General features: G+C 41.0%; 2 protein-coding genes across 2 annotated transcripts; one reads left to right on the forward strand and one right to left on the reverse strand.

Moving 5' to 3' along the window:
* Positions 1-249: 249 nt before the first annotated feature.
* Positions 250-6707, forward strand: srp19 (signal recognition particle 19). The gene is given in 6 exon segments (XM_022765865.1): positions 250-463; positions 2559-2609; positions 2611-2632; positions 4644-4715; positions 4803-4911; positions 6247-6707. Coding segments are annotated over 6 exon segments (423 nt in total). The 5' UTR covers positions 250-425; the 3' UTR covers positions 6378-6707.
* A 1895-nt stretch (positions 6708-8602) lies between these two features.
* Positions 8603-20042, reverse strand: LOC111236957. The gene is made up of 6 exons (XM_022765882.1): positions 19978-20042; positions 18297-18379; positions 17633-17747; positions 16569-16601; positions 15544-15631; positions 8603-15181 (listed from the first exon to the last, which is right to left on the reverse strand). The coding sequence occupies exons 2-6, from the start codon at positions 18373-18375 to the stop codon at positions 8603-8605; spliced, it is 6894 nt and encodes a 2297-aa protein (XP_022621603.1). The 5' UTR covers positions 18376-18379; positions 19978-20042.
* Between the last annotated feature and the right edge of the window lie 3784 nt (positions 20043-23826).

Here is a 23826-nt window from a genome sequence, read left to right on the forward strand (position 1 = left end):
AATAATATTAATAATAATAGTAATAATAATAATTATAAGCAGAATAAGCAGAAGCAGTTTTTACCAGAAATAAAGATTTATGATGGTAACTTCTTACCTGCTCAATACATTTTAAATCAGTTATTCTTATGATTAATTTTATATACTTAGTGTATTATTCTGTGACTGTGACCGCACCAGCTGGGGGGTTCTCCGCCTTCTCGTTGTCTTCCGGACCGGCGTACTCGGTGCATTAAATGAAGCGCACCAGCTGGTTGTCAACAGTCAGTGAACGAGCCAGAGAAGCGGCCATATGGCTGCGTGCATTACCTATAGACTGCGTTTAAAGGAATAATCTAAAAATCTTCATATACAGTCTGTGATTTTACGGCACAAATCAAACCGTGTTGTCGGTGGCTGTATCCACTCCAGATTCGGCCACAACAATGGCTCATCTCACCCAGAATCCCGCCGATAAAGAGAGGTGAGTTCTTGTAAAAGCTAGCTGTTAGCCTAGCTAAGCTAAAGCTAACAGCCCAACCCCTATAGGAGATTTTTAATTTAAACACAACCTGGATATCTGCAAAGGTAACGTGGTTATTAAGTGTCACTGTGGTGAACGTATCGATCTTGAACGGCCAGTCTTCAATTCGGCATACATTTAATTCGGGTTTATATATTTTTAATCAAACAAAAACTACTTGTTTGGTGTACACGAGTCACTACAACCGAAACGACTCACTACGGTAGTGGAGTGAGTGGTTGGGGGAATGGCTAACTGTGTGTGGTAAACCGATTTCAAATGTACATTTTAATAAACAATGTTTACCACTATATCACCTGTAAATAACCGTTTCTTATGAGTTCGACATAAAGTCACGATTTACAACATCTGTAGCCGAAACCGTTGTGAATGTTTAAATAACGTAGTTTTTACATGGAGTTTGGCCTAGCCTTCGATCAGCGGACAGTAGCCCTTTAGCATGACGTGTAAAACTCCTTAAACCCGCACATTTCGTGATCCCCCCACTACGTCATGTCGGACTTTATGGTAAAATACAACAGAGAGACAAATCGGTTACATGTCACACGGTTATGAAATGGGATTTATCATAAGTTTGACTAACCTTTCAATCATTAAAGTAATCAAGGGACTGGTAGTTTCTCACCCACTATTCATTTAGGCCACGGGTTTAGTTTGTGTCCTCAACCCTTTAGCCATGTTAACTGTTGAAATGAAGCAGTGTCTACTTGTGACCCCTCTTCACAGGAAACTTTGCCCTCAAAACTTGTCATGGTTTTTCTTACAAAAAAGCAAATATTAGGGATAAGAATTAAAATCTGTGTCAGAACTTGGTTTTTCTTCTTAATCTATCCCATGATGCATCTCATGGACCCCACATATCCTGTGACCCACAGGACAGGAACCACTGACATAAGACAAAATCAAGCAGCGACTCTTCACAACTGAAAAGCTGGAACAGAAGAACATTCAGCATTTTTACTTGAAAAAATGACATAAAGGATTAATCAGTTATCAAAATAGTTGCAGGTCTTTTCTCGATCTACCACTAGATTCAACTTTATAAGATGCATATTCTTAAATGTCGTATAATCTGAAAACATCCCCATCGCAATTTAGATTTTGTCCGATTAACAGTCCAAAACCCAAAGATATATGGAGTCATAGGGGTGCCAGAAAAAATAATAAATTTGTAAACCAATGAGAAAATAAATGTGGAATTATAAACAGGATCGTATAAATGAATAAATAAGTAAATAAAAATGTGGGAATATAAAGACAAATGAATAAAACAATAAAAAAATGTTTTTACGTACTGTGGATTTGTCTTTGCTTTTACCTTATTGCAAATGCAGAAACAATACGGTTTTGAGTGTTTGAGCAATACACTGTCTATTTAGCATAATGTCATAATTCAGCTTAAACCAAAACTTTATTTACGAGCAGCTGGTCTGTCATTAAGTGTGTAAAGTTAAAAATGAGTGATGGAAACATGTGAATTAAAAACATCATCTTCACTGTAATTATATATCGCAAGAGGAGGAAACCCAGCTTTACTATCATATTAGTAGAAGTAGTTGTTTTTATTCAGTCATCACAAATAATACAGTAAATATAAACAATATAGATGAGAGACACCAAAAAACAGACAACTAAACAGACTCAGGCAGAAGCAAATGCTTATATATATATAGTATATATACCTGCCTACATTCTTAATTAAGCCTCCATCAAAAGGAAAAAATTCTCTCTTGTAACCTCAGAAACAGCTCTGAAAACCAAAAGGAAGTTACACATTTTTTAAATTTTTATTAGCTTTGTTCCATAATTCAACACCAACAATAGAAATAGATCTCCTTTTAATCCATTCTTTAGCTTTTTGTACAGTACACTTCCACTCAGTGGAAACACAGAACATTCACAGACATCGCTTCTGTTTTGCACAAAACTACAATGGAAACCCGACAGCTGTTGGCTCGTGTTGTGTTGTGTTTGAACGCCTCCTCTCAGCTCAGCGTGTTGCCGTGAGTCAGTCTGTGCTCGTCGTCTGTTTCAGGTTCATCTGCCTCTATCCAGTCTACATCAACAGTAAGAAGACGCTGGCTGAAGAGCAGGATCCCTGCAGAGAAGGTGACTCTTTACACTCTTCACTGTTTTCAAGAAGTGCACATGTGTCTTCATTTCTTACTTTGGGAGCAGCTCCTTGTTGTTGGCAGGCACTCTCAGGCTACGTCCACGCTACCACGTTTTCATTTTAAAACGAAAGCGATCTCCATCCACAGTAACACACCTGAAAACACAAAACATACATGAGCAATCACGTACACTGAGCCTGCGTGAGCCGGGTAGTCTCACAAAATACTACGAAAGAGGAACAGCAAAGACAGTTTTTAGCATTAAAGCAGAACTGTAAGTGAACAGCAGCTGCTAGCAAAGACAACAAGGTCAGTTACACTGTCATTCATCATCATGTTGTATTCACACTGGTAGTCCAGGCTGATGAGAGCCAATCAGGAGAGACTTGGGTGTGACCTCATCGTTTACAAAGTCTCAGTTTCTGTCCGTCCAGACTACAACACAACCCCAGAGTAGGGGTGGGCGATATGACAAAAATATCATATCACGATTTTTTAAAAATAAAAATCACGATTCGATTTTATCACGATCTTAAATTGGAAAAAGAAAAACAGACAATTTAGACCAAAGAACCTTTCTTAACAGATTTTATTTCAAATAGTCGCAGTTTTGCCTGCATGTGCAAACAACGTAAAGTTTAACGTAAACAACAACATCATCCTAATAAAGTGCACTCTTGCAAAAAGTAGCAACAGAAAGTAAAATATCAATCAAAGACATTACTGACAGTCATTTAAACAGGATTTATTTATCAAAACACTAAATAGCTTATTGAAAGGCAAAAATACAAACTAAAGTGACTGTGGTTCTCTTTTAGTGCAACAGTTGCTAGTGCTTTAGTGCTTCCTCTTCAGGTGATTAAACAGGTTCGTTGTGTTACCACCCGACGTGCGAACGGTTTCTGTGCAAACTTTGCAGATTACATTTGCTTGCGCTTGATCAGTTGCAGAAAATCCAAACCAATTCCATATAATGGAGGTGGAATTTGTTTTAGCGACCAACTCCGTTTGGCTTTCAGCCATCACTCTCCATGTGCTACCGCTACACACACAAACAAGGAGGCGGGTAGGAAAGCGCGTCACTGCCCGTAATTCGCTATGATTGGTCGGTCAGGTTGACGACGTCAATACGTCTGGTGCGTCGGTGCGTCAGCATAGAACTGCAATTTATAGAATGTGCCCGAGACGATCCCACGATCTCTGCAGTTTGAAAGATCGTCTTCACGTTGTAATCCTTCACGATCTAATATCGTCATATCGCCCACCCCTACCCCAGAGTTTTTCAAACTAAAACACAACCCCAGAGTTTTCAAAATAAAACACAACCCCAGAGTTTTCAAAATAAAACACAACCCCAGAGTTTTCCAAAATAAAACACAACCCCAGAGTTTTTCTAAATAAAACACAACCCCAGAGTTTTTCAAACTAAAACACAACCCCAGAGTTTTTCAACAGTCCCGCAGATTTTCCAAAAGTCTCAGTTTTCAGGTCTCAAATACTCCAGAGTCGTGTGGCCGTCGGGAGGAAACGTTGGAAATGAGATGCGTTTTTAAATGACAGTGTGGACGTAGCCTCATTGTTGGCACTTCAAAGTAGACTTAACATCCGTTTCATGTGATCTGATCACCTGTAGTCAGCTCTAAGTTCAGGTGTGAACACACCTGAGACGCATATGAGATCTGACCCCTCCGACCTCAGGTCTGGACCACATGTTGTCACATTCTTTGAGCAGGTGAATGTGAATTTGAACATGTCCTGTTTACAATGAACCCAAAATATTTTACTATTTCAAATGGATTAAACTTTATTTCAGTGTAAGAGCTGATTCACTCTTCCTCTCTCTGATTGGCTCTGACGGATGATCACTCTGCAGGTTGAGTTTGTTTCTTGAGAATAAAGTGAAACCAATGAGGAGGTGAAGTGTTTGAGCGCTGTGAATAAAGTGTGTGTGTGTGTGTGTGTGTGTGTGTGTGTGTGTGTGTGTGTGTGTGTGTGTGTGTGTGTAGGCTGTGGAGAATCCTTCCTGCGCTGAGATCAGAGACGTCCTGACAGCTGCTGGGATGAACGTCTATATGGAGGTAAAAACCACACACACAGACACACACGGTACAATGTCATCATATGATGTGTTTTTAAGCCCTGAAGTGTGTGTGTGTCTGTGACAGAACAAAATGCATCCCAGAGAGTGGAACAGGGACGTCCAGTTCAGAGGTCGAGTCAGAGTTCAGCTGAAGCAGGAAGACGGCAGCTTCTGTCAGGAGAAATTTGGCTCCCGTAAGTTCTACACACACTCTGCTGTGTGTGTGTGTGTGTGTGTGTGTGTGTGTGTGTGTGTGTGTGTGTGTGTGTGTGTAAGTAATTGTAATTGTTTTGCTAAACTTTTAGTGCCTCAAAGGAACTACATAGATAGATACAGCAGATATGTATAGACAGATACTATATAGGTATGGATGGATAGAGCTGATAGATAGATAGATGTAAATGGATATATGCACCAGCGTTCGTGTTACTTGAATATTTTCCGTCATTGACTGAATCTCTTTAACGATGATGTAAAACTCGTCATGTTGACAGAGTAGAGATGGACGACAGGTTCTGTGGCATCACACAGACTCCATCATGGAGGTAACTTGACTCCCCTCAGAGCAACATGTCTTCCTGTCCGGCTGCTGACAAACGGCCTTGGAGCGCCGTCTGTTCCCGCTCCTGCACGCTGCAGGATTTCCTCCCGGCGCAGCATCGGGAAATCCTTCAGTTCAGAGATTCTTGTCGATTTCTGATCTTTTCCCCCGGGGTGAAATGTTCCCCAGCTTGTGAGGAGAGTTCAGCCTTCAGGACAGAATTAAAATATCTGTGAGAAGAGAAGTCGTCTGACCGAGTCAAAGACGCCAAACCTGCTGTCAGTCGCCTCTGCAGCGACCTCCCAGTCTGTTAAATTATACTCAAGCACTTAAAATCCCCAGAGGCAGGTTTGAGTTCAGGCTACAACAGGTCAGCTGAGTTTCTTCATATTTTAATTGTTATTGTCTGATTCAGTGAAATTGTTCATATTTGCCAGTTTTGGCTCGATGGTTCCCTCTCTTCACCTGCTCCGTGTGGTGCTCAGTGTCTCCATTCACCTTCTCTCTCCACACTCATTTAAATTCATTATCCAAGTAGTTTTTTGAAAATTAAATGGTATTAAATATGATATGTCTCATTATCATTAGAAATGAAAACTAAAATGACGGGAAATAAGAGATTGTGGTGGAATTTTTACAACTATATCCGTAAAAATGACGCAACCTAACCGACCTCTGGGTTTCACCATAGATAGATATAAATATACACGATGGATGGATGGTAGATAGGTAGATAGATAGATGGATGGTAGATAGGTAGAACTATTATGTTTTTGAGTTAAAATTTCTCAGAGTAACACGTGACATTGTGGTAACTGTGTAGGTTTGTTTGCCTTACAGTAGAAATGTGACGACACATCTGTTTGACTAATCTTGAGCTATAGCCCTGCAAGTAGCCACGCCCCCCTCGCAGTGACATGGAACCTGATTTAGTGCCACCTGCTGAAGGTAAAGATGTGATGCTTGTTTTTGTTTCACTCTCTCTCAGGTAAAGACGTGATGTTTTATGTGGCTGAGATGATTCCTAAACTAAAGACTCGGACCCAGAAGAGCGGAGGAGGAGACACCAGCTCTCAGCAGGGAGAGGGAGGGAAGAAGAGCAAGAAAAAGAAGAAATAGACACGCACCATTACATAACACATTTTTACTTTAATCTCCCAGACTTGTTGCTTTGATTCATGGATTATGGATATGGTAAAGTCAAATGGACGCTCGTTCAGCCGAACAGTGGGCTTCCAAAGTGAAAACATGTCCGCACCTTCAGAAAACTACCCACAGCTCATCGTTTCAACAGAGAACTCGTTTTTGTGATGTTTCAGATGTCGAAGTGGAAGGGGGGATGTGTGAAGTGATAGATGAAGATATGCATCTGTCTTCCTGTTTAATACCTTCCCCCACGTTTTGTTAAATTCTCACAAGACCAGATGAATAAATGGTTACTTAAATAGATTTTGTCTTTGTTGGTTTAATCAGAGCAACTGAATTGTCCTCATAAAAGCAATCAAAGAAAACTTGATGGTGACAGTAAATGGTTGTGTATTTTGAAGTGTTAGCTTTGTGTTGCTAGCTGCGGTTTAGAACGGGTCCAGCTCAACGGGAACTTGCAGGGATTTAAACACATTCTGTCTGTAGCAGGTTTTAAGTCTCTGCAAGTTGTTTTTTTTTTTTTTTTTATTTTCTTTACTTGAAGTAAAAGTTTTGATTTGTGAAACCAGGATTGGTTTCTGATCCAAATAAACCTGAGATGTGTCATTTGTATCTGCTGATCAATCAATGAACCATGAAGATTAACTGTTGCTATGTACCAGCCCAGATTCATTTAATGTGGCAGTATATGGTTCACAAGCTGCTCGTTGTTGTTTTTGGCAAGGTCAGGCAAATTTATTTATAGAGCACATCATCATACACAGAGGTCATCCAATGTGCTTGACAGAAATAAAAGAAGCATTAAAATAGAAGTAAAAAGCATAAAACGAGAACAGTATAAAAACACTGATTATAAAATAGATAAAAACTCATCAAAGTGCAAGATTAAATAATTAAATGACGGCCGAGGAGAACAGAGCAGCTTTTAGATTTTTTTTAAAGCCAGTTGTGGTTCCCGCCAGATCAGCAGTAATTGACTCTGGAGGCTAGAAACGTACGACTCAATAATGATGCAACAGAGCACAGCCTTTTATAAATTATGTTGAAATACCTCCCTTGTGTTTTGAGACGTGCACCTAGGCCAATGATGTTACACAGCAGTAAGAAGGATAATGATAATCAAAATGGATTTTCCAACACTGGCTACTGAATGAAAACTTCATGTAATAACGTAACAATAATTCCACATTCACATGAAGAAAGAATTACAACTTCATGCTTTCTACAAAATAACCCTCTACAATAACCTTCATTTATATTTAGAGACATGCTAAATATAAATTGTACTTTTTTCCAGTGCATCAAATAACTACTGATGAAGTGAAACTATTCTGGTGGCACATTTCACCCTCCATACAGGAGGACTGAGGACACTGTCATTGATCATAACCACAGCATCTACTGCTGCCACTAGACTGTGACTGGACTTTTACTTCACTCAAACACCGAAGACATCAGGTAAATAAGGTAAGGACAATTTATTTTTTAATTCTTGAGAATGTTTTTATTTGCAAGAATAAATCAAGTATTTATATTAATTATTGTCATGCTTTTAATTTGAAGGGCTGATGACTGAACATTTGAATACAGTAACAGATGAAGAACAAAATGTAAAATGTGACAAACGGAGTGTGAAGTCATCTATATAATTGAAATATTTTACTGACATAAGACAGAGCCAGTTTCCAGGTTTTTCCAAGGGGGATGAGGACTGATAACGTTTGACTTGAAGCTACAATCTCTTGTTGATGCATCACCAAGCTTTTCTTTTTGTTTTTCATAAAAGCATTCACTCTTATAGGAAAAAATTGTTTATGAGGTCGGCAGATGTGTTCACTAGTGAGTTAGAAATAATGCTGACCGTCTAACCAGGAACTCCAACTTGGGTAACTTGGGTTTTTCTTTTTTCCTTCTTGGAAGTAGCTGCTACTTTAAGGGTGAGCCTTTAGTAGCAAAAGTATTTGTAATTTGTTCTGCACAGCCTCAGGAGACAAAATCACCTACACCAGATTGTAACTTATAGTCTGAGCACTACATATTTTACAGCCTCATGCACAGTTAGTCGTTGTGATTCACTGAATATATCAAACTGTTTGTCTTCATTAGTTAAATAAGGGTAAATGAACATAAAAGTACAATAACAATTGGGAATTGATTTTGACAAATGTAAGATAAAATTACTGTGTGGTTAGACAGATTCAAAGCGGCTCAAAATCATGACTAAGCCCGAGAATTTCAGAACAGGTCAATCGTTTCTTGTGCCATAACGGAATCCTGTACATCAATGTCTGACACTCAAGCAACAGCGTCTCCACTTCCACCTCCATATCTCTCAAAACAAACACCAGATGACCACATTCGTGAGAAAACATGGTCCATTTCAGTGCAATTTTAAGTCCCGAGAACCTCAGCACAACTTTTCCTGGTAGAACTTCGCACTCGCACATTAGTGTTGACACCAAGCTTGGAAGGTACAAGACATCCGTGGCGTTGTCCTTTGCACAGTTGTCAATGGTGACTGAGCCGTGGTGGAAAGCCAACATGTAAACGTCATGTCCATCACCCCCGACCAGGTAATCACCACCAGTGGACACCAAGATGTCGTTGCCGTCTGAGCCTTTGAGAAGTGAACTTTCATAACCAGACACCAAGATGTCAGAATAGATGGTGCCGATCACAATCTCTACGTCCTTCAACATGTCCCCCTCAGCATCAGCGTAGCGGCCTTGTCCGGTCAACAGGTTGACATAAACACCTTTACCCTTCTCATGATCACCCCGGTAAAGAACAGCGTCTCTTCCGGGACCTCCGTCCACTAGATCCGCCCCTGGTCCAGGAATGAAGATGTCACTGCCGGAGTTCCCCATCATTGTGTCATTTCCATCCTCACCATAAAGAGTGTCGTGTCCCAAGCCACCAATCATGAGGTCAGCTCCATTTCCTCCAATCAGTGTGTCATCTCCTTGGCCTCCTTCCAAGACGTCATCCTCCCACCCACCAATTAGAGTACTGTTTTGATGATTACCTAGTATGTCATTGGATTGGAAGGGGCAGCCTTGGACTGTATGGACCTTTGACAGATTTCTCTGAGAGCTGAGATCCAAACGGCAGTCAATCTGCGATGGTTTCAGAGTCACTTTGAAAGCTTCGATCTCAAAGGAAAGATCATCAGTTGAGTTTAGTGATTTCAATTTAAATGTCACTCCATCAGAGCTCTGAAATTCCAGATGCTGGTGATGGGAACCTTCAGCGTATTTGAGCAGAATGAATTGTAATTGTTCCCCTTTTGACGTGATTTTCACAGTCAGGTCTCCTGTTGATGATGAGTCCAGTGTGACTTGGCCGCCATCGATGAAATCCATGTCAACCAACACAGTATCAATATTCTGATCGTCAGCAAAGTTACAGATAAGTAATATGTTTCCATATCCATGTCTGATTATGTAAGTGTCTTTTCCTTCACCTCCAATCATCAGTGCACCACCGGTGTAAGGATCAAGCAAATTCTCATTCCTGTTCCCAACCATAATGTCGAAACCCGGGGAGCCGTACATTTCTCTCACTGAATCAGTTTCATTCATCATCATCGCTTTGCCTCGGAGGTCAAGGAAGGACGTCTGGGCCATGTGACTACATCTGAAACACCTGGACTGTTCTCCTAGAGGGAAAATGAGTGACTGGAATATTTGGAATGTGTTAAGTGGTTCAGGTTCCTGGTTTCTGTAATCAACAATCAAGGGAAGCATTACAGACTTGCTGCAGTTGACGAGGTTGGAAATCAGTTCAGCTGTTATTCCATCATTGGTCTTGATCTGCAGGTGCTGATGACGCTTTGAATCAAACCAGTTCTGTAAGATGACATTTCTTCTGCCGGATACTGAAATGATGATGCTCTGGCCTTCACAAGCACATGTTACATGCTGATATTGTTCTTTCAGGAAGAGAACATCTAAGACTAGATCTGGTGATTGATTGTTGATGGTCTTTACACCGTGGCCTGGTGTGATAACGTACCAGTCCTCTCCTCCTCTTCCCTCAATGAAATCATCCCCTCCTCCTGGAACGAAAACATTATGTTCTTTGTTTCCTTTGATGACATCATTAAACTCTGACCCACGGACCTCCGTCACACTGTCAAAAGCCTCGTCCTCCTGAAGGTCCACCACCAGACGAGATGGGGAGCTGCTGTAGTCAATGCTGCGACTTTTTATGCACTTGGTGAACGGGTTACTCTCCAGGCAGTCAGCCTTGTTATCTGAGATTGTAAAAGTGATCAGATCCTTTGTGCTGAGGAGTAAGTGTCTGTCTTCTGGTGATCTGAACCAGTTCAGTAAAGTCACATGGATGGCTGTACTGTCATGGAGAGCATTCATCAGAACATGGTTACCTTCTACCCTGACTTTAAAAGTGTGAAGATTTGCTTCTACTATGACCAGATCTGTTTTATTGTCTCTGGAGTAATTGTCAATCTGCACCGAAGACTGTTTCTTGTTTTTCACCAGATATATGTCTTCTCCTTCACCACCAATCAAACGATCTGAGCCTCCTCCTCCATCTATCAGATTCTTCTCTCCATTTCCAATGAGCACATCATCATACTGAGTCCCAAAGATGTTTGTAACTGTAAGTAAAAGTGGCTGAGATGCATTTACAGTTAGACCCTGCGTCTTAAACATCTTGTTAATTCCTCTTGCCACCAGCTGAACAGAGGAAACCACAGTGGAGGACACCTCAAATAAGACTCCATCTTTTGATATCATGTTCATATGACGATACACTTCCCCTGAAAACCAGTTGTTAATGGTCACAGTATGGCTGCCCTCGTACATTAACACAACATCATTCCCAGATTTAGACACAGAAATGTGACTGTAATCAACACTGAAATGAAGAGTGTCTAGTGCTTTGCAAGGATCATAGTTGTTAATTATTGTTTTCCCTCCATCGTCAGGAATGATGTACGTGTCTTTTCCACCAGAGCCTTCAACATAATTTCTCTGTGGACCGAGGAAGAATATGTCATCACCTGGTTCACCATACAGCTGGTAATAGTAACTCAACATTAGTTCAATCACATGTTTGTCCTCTGATTTCTGAACTGCAAAAAAACGATTAGCATCTCTGTTTCCCTTGTATATCCCATATTTTGAATTTGATACAGCTTCATAACCTGAAACAACATCCACAGAGCCAGCTGGTATGAACATGAGTACTTTTTTCCGTAGTGTCGAATACTCTAATCGATGCGACTCTCCCAGGCCAAGTATGATGTCTTTGGTTCCTTGTGCATCAATGGACCAACAATTCTTCCCAAAACTCTCATCACTAGACACAAAATAGTTCATGCAGAACTCAGACAGACCCTGATCAGCGAGACAGAAGTAAACGCCTCCTCCATTCCAGGACGAGACACCATCACTAAAATTAATGACAGTTCTCTCATCCCGCTCCTTTGTAATATTGTAATATTGCTGATAGTCTGATATCTGAGCAACAAGTCTTCGTCCCTCCTCAATTTCATCATAATGCCAATCATAGAACACACTAGCCACATGAATTGCAAAATGCTCAATCCCTTCTCCAGTGCCAACAAAAACAGCCCCCAGTTTATCTAAAACTCCAGCATCCTTCGGGAGATTCTTTAGTTCATCCTGGATGCCCATATAAACATCATCAATGGCCATCCGGACTACTGACAGTGCCAGGTTTATAGGTACGATAAATGGTGCAAGTTCAGGCTGAGCAATTTCGAGAACATCCAAAGCAATCATACCAGCATCAACGCCAGCATCAATGTATCCCAGTGTGTCATTTCTCTCTAAATCTTGTTCTAAATTGTATACCCCAAATCCAATTCCCACTATTGGTATAGCTGTCATTGCGCCCCTCATTGCAGGGCTTCTCATGATTACTGCTGCAGCTCTGGCAACTCTTGTCTCTGAGGACAGAGCTTGTTTTGCAATAACAGACGTTGTCATAGCTGTCACTCCATGAGCTGTTTGCAAAGCCCCCACCACACCATCTTTGATGTCGCCCTGTTCAAAAGCCCGAACAGCTCCTTTCATCCCCAGCATGAGGCCTAGTGTCCCAACAGCAGTCCCAGTGTGCTCTACATACTTGCTGACCTGATGAGAGGATTGTGAACTGTGTTTCTCCATGTCACGAACTGCTGCCTCAATGCCGTTCAACATATTATCACTGTAGCGTTGACTCTCTGGAGATAAATCAACCCTCAACTCACGAGGTTCAACGTCAGCACCCTCAGTCACAAGCTGACATACGAACTGTCCATTTTCTATTCTGGCACTGCCCTCTTTGAGATGCAGCCCCGCCAGACTTTCACCATATTCTGCCTTCAGCTGGCTGTGGATTTGATCAGCAAATGACGCAGATGTCCTGGAGAAATAGGATTCAAGTCTGAAGGAATTCTCTAATTCTGAGGCAGAATTCAGGTCTTGCAATGTTATGTAGCCATCATCATTGCCTCCCAGTGTTCCAGATGTTGAATCTTCCTGGACATTTCTAGATGATGTTGAAACAGGTTTATTAACTTTTTGTGTGAAATCATTGTAACTCTCTGAGAATACCTCTCTCTGTGAACTGTCTTCATATATCTTGAATTGTTCTGCAATGTCAGCCATTGATTCTTCTACAGTTTTGCCAGCAACGGTTGGCTCCCACGTTATGAAAAATTCATATTCCTTTTCTAGAACGCCTTTGAGGTCAAGCCATAAATTACGCACCTTTCTATTATATTGAGCTTCTGTTTTTACATTTTTCAGTTTGCTGGAACCTTGAGGTGTTGCTGAGCCACTAAATCCACGTCTGTTTAGATCAATCCAACTTCCTCCTCTTGCCATCGGGTGGTCTTTCACAAAGAAATTGAGTCCTTTCTCTCGGATATTGTTGTTTTCATTTACGACCATATCCAGAGCCATGAGAATCAGAGGAAACGTCCGGAAATTTCTAGCAGATTCACAAATAACTGATGCAGTGAAATACGTGGTGTACCAGGCCTCAGTGGACAGAGATTGGGCAGTTGTGTGCTCTCCACGAAAAATATTTCTTACAAACTCAGCATATCGTTCTTGTGGGTTTTCTATATTTTTATGAAGAATTATGTCTTTCATATATTTGTATTCTTCCTTGCCTTTCTGTTCAATTATACTCCCCTTAACTTCATTAATTTTTTCCTCCTTTCCCATTTGATTATTGTCAAGCTTTTTTCCAACCGGATAGACATATAGAGTTTTAGGATTAACCAAATATATCCAGTCATTGACCATCAGGTATGTCTCCCCATCTTCTCCAGTCTTTGCGTAGTGACGGATCACATTTCTAACATCTTGTCCTGATTTAATCTCATAACACTCCTTTAGAATATCCTTTAGTCCCTGCTCATCCTCTATCCACTTTATTGTATCAGTCTCTTTCTGGTCTTTTATTACAAATTTTTCCTTAATCTGTTGGAGGTTGTTGAAGTTGACTTTATTGGGAAGGGGTTGGTCTGACTTAAAGAATGCCCAGGTCAAGGCCTCAAGTGTATAAATGGCAACTTCCCTTATATATATATCTGAGTCAAATTTTTGGTAAACATTCTGGTCAACAAATGTCCTCGGCTCTTCTGGCCAGCTTTTTCTGTAGGTCGGATTTTCGTCCATTAGAACATTTCTTTCATTGGTAAAAACTGGCTCTCCTCTACTGCCAGGCTCATTTCTAATAATTACGTTTCCGTTCCTATCAAGGGTTGCCACCACTTTCTTGCTGTCATCTTTGTGTCGCCATTGCACCCCGTCTAGAGAGACTTCTTGGGTAATTTTCTGTCCTGTGTGCGTGACCTGGATCACAGTATTACTCAGGTGCAGCTCTGTCTTGATATTGATTTCATGAAGCTCTCTCAGCAGGGTTTCTACAAATGTTTTATCTGATCCGACTTCACATGCCACCACACGTGTTGTTTTGATTGTATTGCCGACTCTGAAGGTCTTTGCAATGATTTTGGCCACATCTTGGGCTGTGTGCCCTGCCAGCCTCATCTCTCCTGAACTGTCTCTGACTCCATGACCTACCAGCACCAGTTTGCTGTCCTCTGACAGTGGCACTGAGTCTCCGTGGATCAGTTTTGGTCTTTGGTTTTCATCAAGAACGTAGATGGAGCTAACTGTTGGATGCTTCTCATAAAGATAAGCAGCAGCTTTTCTTACTGCAGGGTCATCTTGCATCATGAGGATCTGCTGGTCGTCGTACTGTGTGGTGTGATCTACGGGTTTTTGTGGAATTCGGGAGCTGGACACTGAGTCATGTTGATCCATGACCTGGTAAATCTGATGATTTTCCTGGTTAGTTTCTAAGACTGCTTTGTTTCCACGGACCACCAACACTCGAATGAAGTTATACTGGAAATGTGTGGTTGTGTTTCCATCAAGGGAGAACACTGGTGCAGCTTCCAGTGATGGTTTCAAAACCAGCTCTGCAAGTGATGATCCAGAAAGCCCAGACACAGTTTGTCCATCATCTGAAACTCTTCCAAATATTTTCACTACAGTATAGCTGTCTGCTTCAGGTAAGCATGATTCATTGTACAGGCATTCTTTGCTGACTATTAGTGAGTAATGAGGATCCATGCTGTATTCCTGTTGGACTCTGTCATTCGTGGACTTTTCTTGGTCAGTCATGACCAGAAGTTTTTGGTTGTAGCTGTGTGAGATCTCAGATGCACCTAGCAGTCGATCTTGTATCTTCTGTTCATCAACAGATGCCAAGAAGGTGTCAAAGTCCTGGAGAATAAAAGACAGATCAAGATAAAACGACAGATTTTGATATAGATAACTTTATCATAGATAAGTGAGAAAGCATGAATGTCCATTTCAAAACAGTTCCATGTAGTTGTCTTAATCTCTTCCTCACATCCCACAACTGTGAGGAAATACATTGTTGAACTGTAGTGGTACAACTTTTATTTTTATTTTTTCTGTGAGCGCATTTATATAAGATATTGTATCTCATTCCATTTTATCGGCTATATAATCTCTTTTAATAACTGCTTTTATTAATTAAGACTGGTTTGGGTTCCAGTTTGACTGGGTTTAGTTCTTCTGAACTCAATACTGATTCCCATCTTCTTTTAAAATCCACCAACCTTTTTTTTTTGATTGACACAGGCTGTGAAATCCTGACAGTCCTGAAACGCATCCAGCAAACTCCTTGTGTTTTGGTTAATGTCCACCCTGAAAGAACATTAACATGTTTATGTCATAGAGGGTAAACAATAATCACATAAATTCTAATTCAAACCACATTAGTATCAGTATAACAACAAATTGAAAATATAACAAGGCCTCAGACTGTCAGACTGTAGCATTTCAGTCTCATAGAACAGGTTTCTATCGCACAAAAAGCACAATCCACATTGACTCCGAGAGACATGGTGTAGTTATCATCATGAACTTATTCAAGGTAAAAAAAAAAATAGCCTCTTAACCACTTAAACCATTTTTGAGTTTTATTATCAGGCCATTGTTCATGTGAATAAAAACCATCTTGTACCAGAACAAACGGCCAAAACTAACCAGGTCAGTCCCATCCTCCAGCCCTCAGCCGGTGTTCTGTTAACACCAGCTGTGCTGCCCAGACCCGGTAACAGGTCCACATCATGTAACTTTAGTCAAACTAAAGAATGAAGGATAGTTGGGAAGTTTTGACTAAGCTAACAATGCATCATGGAGGAAAAAGAAAAACTGTCAATACGTTTTCATTATATATCATTAATCTAATAAAAAAATCAAGTTACAATGGAAATTTGTTAATTTGAGAAAAATTATTGTACAAACACATTTTGAGAAGAAACCCTGAAACTATTAATTATTATTAACTATCAATAAATGAATATTAAATAGACCTGCAACTAGTGATTATTTTCATAATCAATGAATCTGTAGATTATTTTCTCAGGCGATGTACTGCCCATAAGAAAACTGTTTTGTCTGACCGTCTTCCCCCAATATTATAATAATAAATCAAATTTTTCTATAATGTTGAGACAAGGAAAATAAATAAAATAAATTCTCAGTTTCCTGGAGTCATTAAATGTTTGTTTGAATCAAAATATTCTCACCAGAACAGCATCAAAAGACTTAGTGGAGAACATAGTCAATAAATCCTTACCTCTCAATGGGTCTCCTATTGATGAGTCCATGCCTAAAATAAAATACAGTCGTTACATTTTCATGTTCCTTTCCCCAGAATATGTTGAGTAATAAGTATCTGATGTACAGAAATTAGTGTTGCCATTACACCGTTGGTCAAAATCAAATTAAAAGATCCTTATGGCAAATATTTATTTTATGTGTTTATATAATAATTAAATATCAGCCAATATGTCATCATCAGATTTTTTAGATTCTTGAAAATTGACATCAGCCTTAAAAGTCTCATATTGATCTTTCTGTACTTTACACTGAAATACAGTTTTAAGTTCTAAGCTGTTCACTTTTGGTTCTGAGTCATAAACAAGTTGTGAACTGCCTCATCAACTATTATGGTACAATGACTTGTAATAGGGAGAATGCTGCCTCTTTTTGCACAGTGTAACTTTGCTGAGCAGGTGTTGCAAGAAGTGCCTAAGTGAGTTTCTGTCAGGGGCTCAAACTGCCAGACTCAGGCCCAGCTAGTTCAAGAGTAATGCCGAACTGTAGATCAGTTAGAAAGACCGACAGAATTAATTAGCACCTGTGGCTGCAGAGGTCGCTCTTGCTCAGCAGAAGTTACACAGTGTTGCTTTAACATAATCTCAAAATGTCAACAATGGAACCACAGTATAATTACTATTATTATGAAAATTTTACTTTTTAATAAAATTGAATGTGTAACTCTAATAAAATCATACTATGTTTATACTTTAAGAGCTTTAACAGAGACAGGAAATATAAAATCTAATCAACTAGAAACAAACTTTGTCTTAGTAAAAAAAAAAAAAAGTTCTGTATTTCCCTTCAGGTGCAACATTTTCACACAGAGGTTCTGGATACATATCCCCAAAGCCAAAACAATGTGACAAAGTGAATGATCGTTGATAGTAATGATTAGTGATTTTCAGTACGAGGTGAAAAGCAAAGTGGACAAAGAGTGTTGTCATAGTATCACAGCAGTGTCTCAGTATAAATATCTGAAATATTTGCATATAATCAGTGTCCCAGAGTCTTAACAGCTGCAGACATTGACCCAGATACCTGTGGTGTGAAGGCTCCTTCAGCCTTTCATGAAACATGTTTTGAGGCAGTCCTCTGAGGCGGTGCAGTGCAGCGATGTCTGGGCCGAGCTGCTGCCACTCTTCATCTCTCACCTCTGAAGTTGAAGCAAACGTCACATTTAATGATCCACAGGATCAGCTGCAGGTTTTTCTTATGCTCATTCTTACTGACTGACGTCTGCAGTAAAACCCAACAGAGACGCCAGCTGAGTGTTTGCTGTTATTAAAGCACACTCACTGTTACTGTCGTGGATCATATGAAAGAAAAGACATTAATTAATGTAGTGTGTGATTGATGTTATCTGAGTTATAATGTGTCCTGACAGTTTTGCTCTCTTACTGTGGTAAAAGTAAAACGAGGAAGTTCAGAATTCAAATCAATAAAAATCACTTCTGTTAAACGGCCTGTAGGGGGAGCTCTTGTCCTGGTCTGTGCCTCAGTCACTGATTCACTGAGGTGAGTGAGAGACAGTTGCTGTACTGATTTCACACAAGTTGTGTCTTCCCTATTCAGAGTTGTGGTGTTACCATGGTAACCACAGGTATTGCCAAATCAACCAGGACTGAATCTTAAGGGTCACAACTTTAAAGATGTAGAACAGAGTCTGAACCTGAGCTTCGTTAAAATGTCAAATGTTTCTTACTAAACGGTTCAGTGAGGATGACGAGGCTGAAGAGGATCAGGAGCCTCAGTCTCCACCGGCTCTGCCTCCGACCTGCCATCACGCTGCAAAACATCACACACAGAGACACACACAGGACTGAGTCACGCACGAGCCTTTACAATTAATACTCCAGTTTTACAACATCTGACTGGGAGTGATGCACACTACAGTGTCAGTCCCATCAGGAGGCGTCTGATTGGTCCCAGATTCATCCTGCAGCTTAAGTTCTCTACTTAAGTCTGACACTTAAGGTTTAATTTCTTCTTAGCCGAGGGAGTTCATTAAGGGTGTTGCAAAAAAATCTCTTTAAAGGTTTCCTTTTGTTTAGGAATAAAGATTTTACACCTGTAAAATTCGACTGTTTCCATGGAGACTGTTGATTTCCTGCCATTAGCACTTGTGACACCTGTTATCACTTTTAGGAAGCCGGAGATATTAAAGAAGTGCGTCACTATCTCCTGTGGTTTTGACAAAACTTCACCACTGCGTTGATCAGACGGTGAGAGAGTTTAAACTCGGTGATTGACCCGGCACACAGCTGATCTGTGGACATGAAACACCTGGACTGTACCTCACTGGAAAGATCATGAAAGCAGAGTGATCTAGATCTCTAGAGGGTCGGGGGTCGGACAAATCAAATAACCTGACTTCTGGTAAAATCTGTGTTGTAGAATCAATTCCTCGTCATTAAGAGTGTCCATTGGGTTCTCTTCGTTTATCACTATAGACTTAACTTGCAGTTAAAATAGAATCAGAGGTACCTTTAGTGTTTTCTTCCTTACTTTGATTGCTAAGGTCTTTTGTTCAACAGTTTGCCTGACTCTAAGTGATTCTTTAAGTGATTCCTTTTAAGGGAAACCATAAGGAGAAGACTTGAGGGTGTTTTGTGCAACTCTTTTTACTTTAAGGAAACCTTAATTCACACTTTAAACAGAGTCTTAACTTTGTGCAACCAGCACCAGTGGTCCTGCAACAGATGGTCTGGGCCCCACAGATCCCTGATCTCAGCATCATGGAGTCAGTCGACTTCATACCAATGAAGTTCAGTCCAAGCAACAGTTCAGGGAGAAGACAGAGAATAAGGGTCACTCCACATGCTTTTGAAAGGTGGATTAAATTAGGTAGAACTGCCCCCACTTTGGATGTATGATATCCTTTATTTCTGTAGCACATTTCAAACAATCTCCTGCTCCATCTCACCCTCCCTTGGTTCTTCTCAGGTGGTTCGATGTGTGCAGCCAAAAGCAGCTCCTGGAGGTTTTTACCGTCTGACGGCTTTCTGAAGGTCTGAGAGTCTTTATACTCTTCAAGGAAATCACACATGTGTTTTGGCCAGAGTTTATAAAGTGATGTACAAACCAGCAGCTCTTTAAAATCTCAGGACTGATGTTCTGGCAAATCTCCTGGTTCTTGTTAGAACTCTGGCAGCTGAAGGAGCGGAAGTTGTCTCACGATGTTTTTGTTAAAGAGCAGACAGAGGGCTGTGACTAGGCCACCCTGCTGGAGATGAAGGCATGAATGATCTGATATGAGGTGATAAAAACGCTGATTTAGTTTTTGCCTTGATTTGGCTGCTGAAGTTCAGATTTCTAATTTTTTAATAAAGAGTATTATTTTGAAAATTTCTGACCTTGTGTGTATGTTGTGTAGTTTTACTTACTGTTTTCTGTGTCACCTGTGTCTCGTTAGTTAATTAGTCTGCTGTATATCGACGTCTTCCCCTTCTCGGTTGTCAACAGATCATATGTTGCTCAGTTACTGCGTCTGCTTCTTTTCTAGGATCTTTGCGTTTGCTTGGATTTTGACCCTTTCTCCTGCTTTCTGTGGATTTTGGATTCTTGCCTCTGCTTTGCGGGAATTTGTCTGTGTTTGGATTGGCTGACCTTCCTGCACACATTCCTCTTCTTCTGCTTCTGTGCCAGTGACAGCCGGGACCAGAGGTATATGGTTTTTGGGTTGTCTGTCCGTCCATCCAATTCTCGTGGACATGATATCTCTGTAACACAAACATTCGCTTGGACTCGAGGATGAAGTGATTCGATTTTGTTGGTCAAAGGTCAGTGAGTCACAAAACACCTTTTAGCCATTACGCAAGACTTCTCAGCAATTATGACAACATTTCACAAAGATGGTTGATATTTTCTATGACTCTGGATAAACAGGGATGTAACCTCGATCTAGTCTGAGTGGCGGAGGGATACGACCGTGAAGAGGTGATTCTAGTTTATTAAACCACTGAACTGTGTTGCATTAGAGTCTATCCTGTGTTTATGGTTACCCAGCCTGCACCAGGTGTAACAACAACTTTCATTCTTCATTCTGTCTTGTCTTTATTTAATTGAATGAAATTTAATTGCATCCATTTACCCGCTCTAAGTTTTGAGAGTCCAAGCGACTATCGTCACCTGGTGAAAGTGATTCGTGTCATCTACGTAGCTGGGATAAGTAACGGTATTGTGATGTATGATTTGACCTAGAGGGAGCAGGTGGAACAATAGTGGCCCAACACATGGGGGACTCCAAACGTGGGAGTGATCCAGTCAGATTTCTGATCACCGATGGAAACATAGCCCCTGTCGTCCATGTAGGATTGGTACATACCGACTGTGCCTGATGACCCCTGGGAGAGTTAAAGCTCTGCCTCTGATAAAAGTCTGTTACGTTGTTAAAGTAAATAAAGACTGAGCTGTTGTGGATCCAGACAGAGGCTGTGCTCTGTGTTAGAGACTGAATAAGGAAGATATCTTCTGTTTCTCTATAAATGATCACGTTACAGTGAATCCAGCTGAAGTCTTTGTCTTTAATTTGTGTGTTTGGTGAGTTTGTCAGACGACGTTGCAGTTATAAAATCAGGATTTGACCAGAGCAGGTCCACACTCTGAAAATAAAATGTAAAAGAAACAGTCAAATGACTGGCAGCAGCGGCCAAACAAAAACCATAAAATTAAAGTAAGATATCCTAAAAAATGAAGTGTCAATCAATGAAATATTAACACAAGCTTCATATTGTAAAGTAAACCTTTTGTTTTGGAAGACAAAGTAAAAAATACTGTAAAACAGATTAAATCATCTCAAACTTCAACTTCTCTGTCTCATAAAATATAATATACTGAAGAAATGCAAATTCATTCTTAGCGGTTCGAGTAACCATGGCAACGTAAATGCTGATAAAAGGCTGAAAAATTCCCATAGAGAATGAATAGGGAGATGTCTTCAAAACAACCAGCTCTCTTTGCTGTGTCATACTTCAACACACACACACACACACACAGACACACACACACAACAACAAGGCAACACACCACACGCACACACACACACACACACACGACACACACACAACACACAACACACACACATACACACAGACACACACACAGCAGCACACACATCCACACACAGACACACACACACACACAAACAACCACACACACAGACATACACACTAGACACACATACACACAGACCACACACACACATACAACACACCACACAGACACACACACACACACACAGACACACAGCACACAGACACACAACAACACACACACAACACCACACACGAACACACACACACACACACACACAGCCACACACAGCAACACACACACAACACACACACACACACACACAACCACGTTCATGTTCATTTAGTTTTATTCAGAACTTCATTGTCGTCATTAAAAAGGTTTTTAATAAATAAACCTGTGATTAAATGTACTGAGTGTTTCTTCTATTCTACCATCTGCCTCATGATGAATCTAACAGTCACTTTTGGTGAATTAGTGTTTCATTGTTATTTAAAATTGGTAAGTTCATAAGACAAATTAGAAAAGCACAAACTCTAGTATCTGTCTCTAGATCCTGTGTTGTCACTGTTGAAGGACGGACACATTTAAACATTTCTATCATGTTTGTTGTTGATTAAAGCAACATAGAAAGTCTTTGATTAATTACAGAACAGGAGAAACTTGGTGTGTTGTGATTTCTATACTGTGCTGCTGCTGTTCAAGTCATACCAGAGGGATCAGTTCTCTAACACACTGACTGGACTTTGCTGTTGTTATCTGTGTGTGGCAGTCCGTCTGCAGAGACACACAGCAATCAAACCTATCTGACTGAGTCAAAAGCCTGATGCCCCTCCCTCTTCTTCCTGCTCTCAAACACAGCCAGCTCCACTCTGTTCATGTGTTTCTTGTTCCCTCCCTTCAGATCTACAGTTTGAAGATGGGTGAGCCAACATGTGGTGAAGTGCGAGAGCTGACAGGCCCGTTCACTGCAGAGACACATGTTGTTTTAGATCAGAGCTCAAAACTAGTTTCAGTTCTGAGGAAGTGAAACTCAGACAGTCGTTGTCACCGGAGGAGCTGAAATGGCGCAGAAAGGAGATCAGCTGGAAATCCTTGTCTTGTCTCATCTGTCTGGATCTACTGAAGTCCGGTGGCTGTTCCTGGGTGGACACAGCTACTGCATGAAACTTGTTAAAAGCTTCTGGGATGAACGAGGGATGAAGAAGAGGAATCCACAGCTGCCCTCAGTGTAGGCAGACCTTCACACCGAGGCCTGTCCTGGGGAAAAACACCATGTTAGCAGCTTTAGTGGACAGCTGAAGAAGATGACTGCCAAGCTGCTGCTGCTGATCACTGCTATGCTGGACCTGAAGACGTGGCCTGTGATGTCGTGCACTGGGAGGAAACTGAAAGCTGTTAAATCCTGTCTGGTTTGTCTGGTCTCTTACTGTGAGATATCACCTGCAGCCTCATCATGATGTAGCTCAGTTAAAGAAACACAAGCTGGGTGAGCCCTCCGAGAAGCTCCAGCAGAAACATTGCTCTCGTCACGATGAGGTTGATGAAGATGTTCTGCCGCACCGATCAGCAGTGTATCTGTTATCTCTGGCTCTGTGGAGGAACATAAAGGCCACGACACAGTCCTCAGCTGCAGCAGAAAGTGACTGAGAGGCAGAGAGAAGCTCCAGCTGAGGCGACAAGAAGATTCCAGCAGAGAATCAGGTCGCGAACAGCAGTAAAGATGTGTAAGCTTGCTTCAACAGGGTGGAGGCCTCAAACGGCTCTGCTGATGAAGCAAGTGGAGGACAGCGAGAAGATCTTCAACTGAGCTGATGCCCCGTCTCCATGAGAAAAGACGTGCTCTGATGTGAAGGCAGCAGAATCAGTATTCCAGCAGGAAACTGAAGCCGGTCGAGTCAAAGAGCTTCAGGAGAAGCTGCCAGCAGAGATCGCTGAGCTGAAGAGGAAAGACGCTGATGCTGAAAGCAGCTCTCAACACAGAGGATCACAAACCACTTTCTACACAACACCACCTCACTTGTCACGCACTCAAAGCGACTCTACAGACCCATCCGGCATCAATGTCCGTCTCTGAGATACTTTGAGGACGTGAACAGTAGCGCTGTTGTCACAGCTCAGCAGAAGAAACTTACAGGACGTCCTGACAGAGACATGGACAAACATCTCACTGGACACTGGCACTGAAGTTGGAGTTTTCT

Source organism: Seriola dumerili, unplaced genomic scaffold (genome assembly GCF_002260705.1).
Source record: "Seriola dumerili isolate Sdu_G_001 unplaced genomic scaffold, Sdu_1.0 BDQW01000783.1, whole genome shotgun sequence".
Lineage (NCBI taxonomy): Eukaryota > Metazoa > Chordata > Actinopteri > Carangiformes > Carangidae > Seriola > Seriola dumerili.